The sequence below is a fragment of the Danio aesculapii genome, chromosome 14 (genome assembly GCF_903798145.1).
Source record: "Danio aesculapii chromosome 14, fDanAes4.1, whole genome shotgun sequence".
NCBI lineage: Eukaryota > Metazoa > Chordata > Actinopteri > Cypriniformes > Danionidae > Danio > Danio aesculapii.
Window position 1 is genome coordinate 42396702 of NC_079448.1, and position 10020 is coordinate 42406721.

At 38.5% G+C, this 10020-nt stretch overlaps 1 protein-coding gene across 4 annotated transcripts in view; it reads right to left on the reverse strand.

Moving 5' to 3' along the window:
* Positions 1-1640: 1640 nt before the first annotated feature.
* Positions 1641-10020, reverse strand: part of pcdh19 (protocadherin 19) — an 81875-nt gene continuing 73495 nt past the window's right edge. For all 4 annotated transcript variants that reach the window (XM_056471943.1, XM_056471940.1, XM_056471941.1 and 1 more), the window contains exon 5: positions 1641-4212. In XM_056471943.1, the coding sequence (XP_056327918.1) occupies positions 3653-4212 (560 nt within the window). In that variant the 3' untranslated portion in view covers positions 1641-3652. The remainder of the gene's footprint in view (positions 4213-10020) is intronic.

Consider the following 10020-nt stretch of genomic DNA (forward strand, 5'->3'; position numbering starts at 1 on the left):
GGTGGTGACCTCTGAAATAGAGACTAGACCAAAGAAAACTAATGAATGAAAGGTGTTCTTTTGCTGATGCAGAATTTGGCGTAAAGTATTGAAAAGTATCGTAAAGTATTGCGTGAAAAAAGCGGCTCATAATTTGGCCAGATTTGCTACAATATAAGCTGTTTTAACACTAAAGAGAAAAAAGTTAGTTTCTAAAATATATATTTATATCTTATAAGTCAAAAGATAAAGATGATAAATGATAAAGAAAAACATGTTTCACAGTTTATGACCCATTTAAAGGGATAATTAACCCCTAAAAAGTTATTTGTTGTTAATTTACCCCACAAAGCTCAGGGGCATTTGTAAGTCTTACAAATATACTGTTTTTACACTTGTTCTACACACATAAAATTGCTTTTTGTTCAGTCTACTTATTTAAAATGAGCCGAATCCACATAATTGATTTATTGGGGGAAATCAACTTAATTGCTTCATGCTCAATCCACTTAAATTTGTAAAAAAAAAAAAAAAAACAATTAAGTTAACTTAATTTGTGTTGGGGCAACATGGAGGAATAGTGTGGAACCCAGCTTTTTTACAGTGCACACATTTCTACACAATTTATTCATGCTGTCCCAACACAAATTGACTGTTAACTTAATAAATCTAAGTAGATTGAACATAAAACAATTCAATTGTCCCAAAATAATCTCAAAAATTGTGTTCAGCTTTTTTTAAAATAGTAGTTTTAACAAGCCGCAAAATATTTATATTTTTTGTCTATTGACTGTATATTGTATTTTGTTTGTTTGTTTGTTTGTGGCTTTTTTTTGTTGCAAAGTCTGTAGCCTTTGACTTGCTTTTTAAGAGTTCCTCAAAATTACGCTTTTAACCAAAAACAAAACAAAAAATCTACTACTGTTGTACTGAAGGAAAAAGTCACACCTGTAATCTCAGATTAAAGCATATTTCTATTTTGTAGTGTACTATCTCTTTAAAAAGTTGTAATAGTGCACTCCTATTTCCAGTGTCATTTCAAATCTTTTGTTAGGTGTTGTTTTGACAGCTAAGTAGCATCATATTGCACTGGGTATGAATCCAAGTAATGATGTACTTGGCTTATTGCGTGCATCATCCACTTCAGCAAATTAGAACGACCAGCCATTTGAAATTGACACTCCTCAGCTGGATGACTCCCAAACGCTTGCTTTATTTGGCAGCAAAAGGTGTGTTTTCTGCTGTCGTTTTTAATTTTTGCAATTAGTCAGAATCGGGGTATCTAAAAGTGATATCACAGAATGATTTCACAGGGAGGCCTTTGGATTGGACCGCAGCGAAAACTAATTTCCCCACGATTCTCATCGCTACAGCCGCCGTCGCCACACACATTAGCATATTACTTTCAAGGAAAATTAACAGCAGATATTCATATCACATTATAGATTTTAATGAATTATGGCAAGACAAAAGATCACTTAAGAAAGGATAATTGCTGTATGCTGAACTCGGGTTGCGCTCATTACTTTTCAACAATGCCGCCTGGCTTTCTTCCTCTCCAGTGGAAGCGGATCGCTTCCATTATAAGCCATTTGATGGCAAATTAAAAAAGAGTGTGATGGAAACATGCAAAACTGATGAATTTAGACAAGGAGACAAAGTGGAGAACATTTAATAGTTTAATAATAAGCTGCAGTATACATTCAGTGATAATTCCGTTTTCATGTTGCCAAAAGCTGTTTGGTGAGACCAGCAAAAAACATTCAGCTACTAGTTCTATGTCTTTTCACACGTTGCTGCTGTTTGCACTTCCCACATTATAAAAATGAGTATTGCAAAGAAACAACTGATTTTGTAATTTCTGTCCGTTCCCACTATGGCAGTTCCACCAAATCTGTTTTTTTCTCCTGCAGAAAAAAAAACACATTTGTGTTGGTTGGGCTTAATATAGCGTTCTTAAATGATCTGGAAAAATGGAGGGCTGTACTTGATGATAGATAGATAGCAAAGCAAGTCTGGCTCAGAGCATCTGGGTTTGGAGCTTACATGGAGCTTCTATCCACCTCTCAGACACTTCAGAAATGAGTGGAACCACCTCCGGTGACTCGAAACGGTGTTACTCTTACCCTTACTTGAGTATTAAGATTAAACAACAACCTTGAAAATCTTGAACGTTTAATGTTTGTTGCAGTTTTTTGGTTTCTTTTGCTATCTCACTCTAAGCTCGTTGTACTGACACACTACTGTTGGTGTAGATTTTTTTTTTTGTTGTGTTTTTTTTGTAATTTTTTTTTGTCTTTTTCTCTTTTTTTGCCCACACAGAAACTTGATGGCACAAGAACTGACCAATAAGAAACTCTTTTACAACAAGGTAGACTGCAATCAACAGTTGCTGGGGGTAACACAGTGAACAAAAAGTCAAGATCAATCGAAAATGTAAAAAAAAACAAAAGAAGAAGAAGAAAAAACAAACAAAATAGAAAAACAGTCAATAAAAAGGGGACAAAGAAAGAAAAAAAGCCAGTTAATTTCAAGTATAACTTACTGATAAAATAACTACACAGCATTAAATATTCTCATTATACATTTTAAATTATTTATAAAATATATTTTGGCATATATGTTTTTTTTTTCCTTTTTGTGTTTGTGTACAAACGCTACTGTAGCTTTAGTTGAACACCAATGTTTATTTTTTTCAGTTTTTACTTTAGCAACAAAACATTAAAGGGATTGTCACATAACAACAGATTATTAAAAATGATAGTAGTAAACCCTAAACAGAGTTTCACATAGCAAGACGTAAGTGACGACCCCTTCTATCCTAGCCCCATAGTCAAAATCCAAAAAAGTACAAGACCAGAGCACGAAGTTCTAGTAAACTGCGCTCCACTGGCTACAATCAGGAAAGGGCACAGGAGATTTCAAAAGCAACAAGTCTTGTTTTTCTTTTGTTTTTTTCTTCATCTTCTTCTTTTCATCATCCGTATATATATATATTTATATCTGGTTGTGAGTCTAGGGGATCGGTCTCTCCCTATTCCAGTTTTTCGGTGAGCTTGAGCTGATAGCGCAACTTCATTTAGCTCCATCTGTGATAAAAAATAAGCACTGTAACGACCTCATGGTTTGCTGACACTGGAATGTCTTGAGGGAAACAGAGAAGGGTTGTCTTATCAGACCAGCGAGAAGCCACCGAAATGAAATGAGATCTGCGGGAGCGTTCCTGTGCGCTCGGACAAGAAGAGTCTTGCTAATCTGTAGCATCGCAGAGACCCACGTCCTCTACAGGAACAGTGAGCGGTTTGGCAGCTGAAGCAGAAACTGCATACCAAAGAAGGCATTAGAAGAAAGTAAGATGTCTCTTTCGAGTCTACAAGGCATGACTGTACTCAGGTGTCTTTCTCCTGTAAGGGTACGATGTGAGGGCAGGGAACCAGCCTGTCCACTGCGGAGAGACGATTGCGATGAACGTACAAGCGCTGCTGTTACTACCAAGCCACGATGACAGTCTGAGTTCGCAGACACCTTTTCAGCCTCTGGAGAATACGTCGTGCCGCACACGTCTCCCTTCTTTCCCCAGGACTTGACGCTCGCTAAAGCACACAAATACACACACACGCATGTCGACACACACTGGTAGCAGTGCATGCGCTCTGTGTACGGGTGGAGCTGGTTAAAGCACGATGTCCTTCAGTCTCTTGCTGCCGGGGGACTCTTTATCACGGCCGTCCTGTAGGAGTGTGTTGATCTCCCGCATGGCCGGCTCACTGTCCTTCCCCTCCGGCTGCCGCAGCAGGCTGTGATTGGCTATGCGCTCTGCGTCGCGGCATTTCAGCGTGTTGTAGGTGGAAGGTGCTTTGGATTGGGGGCTTTTCAGGTGCACGGGGGAGGTTATGGGGCTGACGGCCTCTCTGCCGTTTCCGGCCTCGCGCACAGCGCCGTTGGTCTTGGGGCTGCAGACGGCTGGCTCTGCTGTTTGCCGCCTGCCCCTTTGCTCTGCCCGGTCCTCATCCGGTCCGTCTTTGCCAAAGGTGGCAAAAGTCCTTTTGGTGGTGCCACAGTCCTCATAGTGAGGTACGTCCACTGTGGTGGCCTCAATGGACAGGGCGATAACATTGCGTCCGTGTTCCGGAGACTTGGCTCTCGCCGGTATTGGTACCCGGGGCATCCAGCAACGGTCCGAGTGGCCCAAGATACGGCACTCATCTTGGCAATGGAAACCCTCCGACTGATCTGCACACACAGAGAGAAAGTCAGAGTTAGTTTTGTTGTCTAAACTGTGCCATTTGCACAGCTTCTGCTTATTTGCGGTTTCTTTCATGGATTTCAGGCACAGTTTGTTCAGGGGCTTTCATCTTTCCGGCACATGTCAGAGCTGGAAATGGGGGAAAAAAGACTGTGGCATGCTGAAGGGCTCCTTTTTTAACATAAGCTGGCACTACTGCTTCAACAGGTTTTAATGCTAGAACTTTCGAGGACCTTTTAATAAAGCAATTAAAGGGTGGATTGTTAAATCAAAAGTGGATCCACATCTTCTGAATAATTGTTTCACTCTGTTGCCAGACTTGATGAAAGGAGGGTTTAGACAGTGCAATCAGAGATTTCACAGAGAAACACTGGCAAAGCCTCATTGTTATACGCTGAACATTGTGCTCTGTCTCTGTCATCTAGCTGGCAGTTATAAATATGTAATGATGTTTTAAAGCTGTTGTCAAGTAAAAAAAAAAAAAAAAAAGATTTGTCTGAGCCAGTATTACTACAGATCTGTCCTTTTTTGTTGGAGGGAAGGGCTTTCAAGCTGCTTTTTGTATCATTATAACAACAAAAGCCAAGCTCTCTCTCTCTCCCTCTCGCTCGCTCAAGTTGAGGAGCTGTCTGCCTCTTTCTCTTCCATTTTATTTAAAAGAGATGCATCTGTAATAATCAAGGCAGCTCTCTTTTTATTAGCAGTCAACCCAAAACAGCATTCTGTGTGAGTCCTTTTGACTCCATACATATTTCATCATTGGCCATCTGGATAGACAAACAAGACAAGGGCACTCTCTCTGTTTAAATGTTTGCTAATATACACAAATGGCATTTGCATAACAAAATCACTTCCTTGGATTGCTTTTTTTAACATGCGGCACACACATGATAAAAAGAACATCATTACGGGTGCACTGCTAATTCTGGACAATAGCGATAATTCATTCATTCATTCATACACCCCTTTACTAATCTGGGGTCGCCACAGCAGAATGAACCGCCAAGTTATCGAGCATATGTTTTTTTTTTATTTGCCCTTCCAGCTGCAACCCATCACTGGGAAACACCCATACCAGGGTGTCCACCTGGTTTTAAAAGTTTTAAAATGTCTTAAATTTCAAAAAATGTATATTAAAAATGTATACATTTATTTACATACTATTTGTAATACAATTTTGTCATTTAATACAAACAGTCAGATATATTAACTGTACCTTTAAACAACACAAGCATTTGTAGCAAATAATATAAACAAATATAAATATCCCGCTTGCTTTCTGAGTTCTGTCTAGCAAGTTCTCCTACACCCCTTTGATTGGTCAGTCACATGCTCAACGGAAAGGGCTGCGATTGGCTCTTGCGAACTGCACTCTTCACAGATGAGTGACACTGATAAGCGGCAGCGGCGATCACAGCTGATTCATGATAGACACGGTGGAGAAAACTCTGCAGGCACACGCTCATGTCTATATCCAGAGGTATCGCTGTAAAACAGCCGAAAGGAAAGGAAAAGTCACACCAGCAGGTCAAATGGGCCACAGTAAGAGAGAGAGAGAAATGGAGTACTTCCATTCCCTCAATCGCAGTGAAATAGGGGCTTCTGCTGTAAGTGTCAGTGAAGGACTGATCCTTCACTGATCCTTGACTGTTTACACACGCAGTGAAATTGTGCACAGTTTCTGAGTTTTTAAGTAGTTGGAGCAATGTAAATACCTCGCGCTCGCATCTCTCGCCTTATTAAGCTACGGCGACATAGCACATATGAGATAAATGACGTCATAACCGGTTATGATTATTACTGAACCGATACCGAATTGTCCGCATCTGCATCGCGGTGCACAGAAGTAACAATTAATTTTGACACCCCTATTAAATACAAATTTAAAAAGAGGAAGAATCAAGAGAAGCAAAAAAACAGAAAAATGTAGCTGAAATTTTGTAGGTTGTAATTTTTTTTGCAATATTCAGCTTGAATTTAATTGTTTCATCTTTCAATTTATCTTTCAAATATATTTGGTGACTAAAACATTACTTTAATAAATATATTTGCTTAATAAATCTGTTCTGTTTTAATTGACCAAAATACATTGCCTATAATAACTGAGAAATATATAGAAATATTCATTTTTAAACTGGGGTGTCCTCAATTATGCTGAGCACTGTACTGTTGATTAATTATTCCCCAATTACTTGTTGCATGACGGGTTCCAACCCGACAATAAAAAATAGTGTAAGAATCCAGCACACAGATGCTTGTTGACACATTTTGTCAGCTTCCCTATTGGTAAATCAGCCCAAGGGTTGAGACCTCGCAACACACTCATAGCCCTCAGTGACAGGGAGAGATTGTGGGAAAGATTCACACATTTACATCTTGCACTCGGAGCTTGACGGATCATCCAATTAAAATCACTAATTATCTGCTTTTCCTGCTCTTTCAGTACTCCGAGGGACAACACAGCTTTGGGCCCTGAATCAATATTTAAAGATTGGACCGCTGCTTTCCAAGATCTCTGCCAAAGCTGTCACCCTTAAAATGTGATCTGATGAGATTGACAGATCACTGACTGAAGTCTGGGGACGCTTCACATCTCCTGCAGCACATGTGAGAAGATGAGTGTGTTTGTGTATCAGCTTCTCACATTATAAGAGCTATTTGACCCACATATACGGCACCACACACACACACACACATACTAAAGGGAGAATGAAGAAATTAAATTGAAAAAGTAAAAAATAAATTGGAAAGTAAAGCTCTGGATCGACTACGGTATCTCAAGTGGCTCAAATTTAGCCCATAATTACCAAGCCCTGTGAACACACACACAAGTCCACATCTTGAAAGGGCTTTTCATCACCAAAAGTCAATGTTATCACCATAGCAACAAGGGTGAGTCTTACCATTATCCATATATACAGCGAGCAAATGCTGAGGACACCACACCTGCCACAGTGCAAACAGCCTACCCAGAATTCCTCAGTTCATTTCTACAGAAGCATGGATTTATCTGCATCCTGCGGATCAATAGGCGGCACTTTAGCAATATTCAAATTGTGTTCACCTCTTGAATGGGCGACATACAAAAAAAATGGTTTATTCCAATTCCCTTTTTTATGGCAGGAGGGACACGTACTGTACATACATTGAATGCCGTCGTCTTTTTTAGCCTGAGTCCTTTAGGGGGGTCTCCCGTGGAGCGATTCTCTTGTAAATTACATCGCTGTGAAAGCAGAACGCCATTAACAGCTCTCTCGCATCCTGTCAGTGGTTTATCCACAAAACTCACAGATGTTTCTCTCAAAGGTCTGCGCTAACCACATAACAAATTGCAATAAGGCCTGACAGCCTGTCGACCCCTGACAAAACAAGAATCTCTTCCTATCTTTTTTTGCCCTATGAGAGATAGAAATATAATGGCAACAAATGAAGCAATTAAAGCTTCAATGCAGCTGATCTTTGAGTTGTGCAGAAGAGAGCAGTGAAAGGCAAACGGCCCTCCTACGGAGAACGTCTATTGAAAGTCATCAGGAAAATACGCTTGCCAATCAGTTCCGGGAGAAAAAAAAAAGTCTTAAAATACAGTCCAGAGCACCATGTCAGAGGGAGCATTTGCTGTCTAGGATTTAAAGCCTGCTAATTATGGTCTTGGCTCTGGCTGGAGGCGGAAGCTTCTATGTTTTCTCACTTTTCCACATTTGTAAGTAAAGCACACGCTTTATCAATAATAAAAATGTCACGTTGATGCGCGTTCCACAGTAGTGCTGATGTATCGGGAAAAAATGGGGTTTCATTTTTGCAATACGAGGATGAGAGAATGCACAAGCTCTTTTAAAGGTAAATCTGAATTCAAGGCTGAAAGAATAATAAATAGTACCAATTATAATGCAAATGAAAAAACCTGCCACTGCTTTGAGCTTATATTTACCTAGAAAACTAAAATGTGTATAAGTAGATGGACAGCCAACAATAGCATTTGCACCTCTCATGCGTTCAAATGTGATCTTGTGACCACTTCTTTTCAATTCAGTTCATCTTTATGTCTGTAGCGCTTTAATAATGTAAATTGTGTCAAAGTAGCTTAACATAGAAGTTCTAGTAAATTGAAAATGTGTCAGTCCAGTTTTCAGAGTTGACTGGTTTAATTTTCACTGCTGAAAGTCCAAACACTGAAGAGCAAATCCATCGATGCGCAGCTCCACAAGTCCCAAACCAAGCATGCCAGTGGTGACAGTGGCGAGGAACAAACTTCACCTTCTGAACTGCTGTTTAGTCATGTTCTGCATCACATTTGCTGTAACACTCATTAGGAATCATTATGGGGTGAAGCAAATGAATGAAAAGGACTGTGACGGCAACTATTATTTTGACTAATAGGGTATGAATATGGAAGGTATGTAGCAATGGAAATATTTGGTGTGCTATCACAAGAAATCCCATAATAATTATGTTAGGTCAGTAGGTATTGTTAAGTTCACCCAAAATAAAATGGCAACTCAATAAACCCTATTTAATAAACTATTTGAGTTTCTTTCATCTGTTGAACACAAAATATTATATTTAGAAAAAAAATGCTTGTAGCTGGCACCCATTGACTTGCACAATATTGGATATATAACTGATATAACTGATATACAGTTGAAGTCAGAATTATCAGCCTCCCTTTGAATTTTTTATTGTTTTTAAAATATTTCCCAAATTATGTTGAACAGAGCAAGGAAATTTTCACAGTATGTCTGATAATATTTTTCTTCTGGAGAAAGTCTTATTTCGGCTAGAATAAAAGCTGTTTTTAAATTTTCAAAAACCATTTAAGTCAAAATTATTAGACCCTTTAAGCTAGATTTTTTTTTAATAGTCTACAGAACAAACCATCGATATACAATAACTTGCCTAATTACCCTAACCTGCCTAGTTAACCTAATTAACCTAGTTAAGCCTTTGAATGTCACTTTAAGCTGTATAGAAGTGTCTTGAAAAATATCTAGTCAAATATTATTCACTGTCATCATGGTAAAGATCAAATAAATCAGTTATTAGAAATGAGTTATTAAAACTATTATGTTAAGAAGTGTGTTGGAGAAATCTTCTCTTCATTAAACAGAAATTGGGGAAAAAAATAAACGGGGGCCTATAATTCATTATTCTGACTTCAACTGTATATTGTGATGGCGGTTCATTTCACTGTGGCGACCCCTCATTAATAAAGGGTTTAAGGCGAAAAGAAAATGAATGAATGAATATATTGCGATATGAATACAGTTTCACCAGATGACTTAATATCTCAATTTGTAAAGAATTTATTATGTTAGATGGATTGGGATGATTCTGCAGTGGGAGTGCATCCCCATAAAATCTAATAATCTATAAACTTTTTGGGGTCCCCCGACACATTTTCGTTGTGGTCTGTGCTACTTGCAGTCATTTCTGTATTTGCATGTGTTGTGAGTATTTTCATGCGCAATAATTTATAAATACAATCAAGAAAAAGATACAATTGAAATAAACAGTTTTTTCCAAGTCTAATAGTATTCAAGTACAGTAACTGAATGATAAAAATAAAAATAATTCAAAAAAATTGATCGTAGCTAAGGTCAAAAATGGTACGATTTCTTATGCCTGAATGCTTTTAAAGTCATTATACAATCACAGACATCAAAAACACATGCAAACAATGAATTTTAATATAAACTCAACATTGCATATCCTGCAACGTGACTATAGCGAATGAGCACATTGTGATATTGATGCTGAAACAATATATTGTGCAGCCCTATTGCATAGTAATTTTTTTG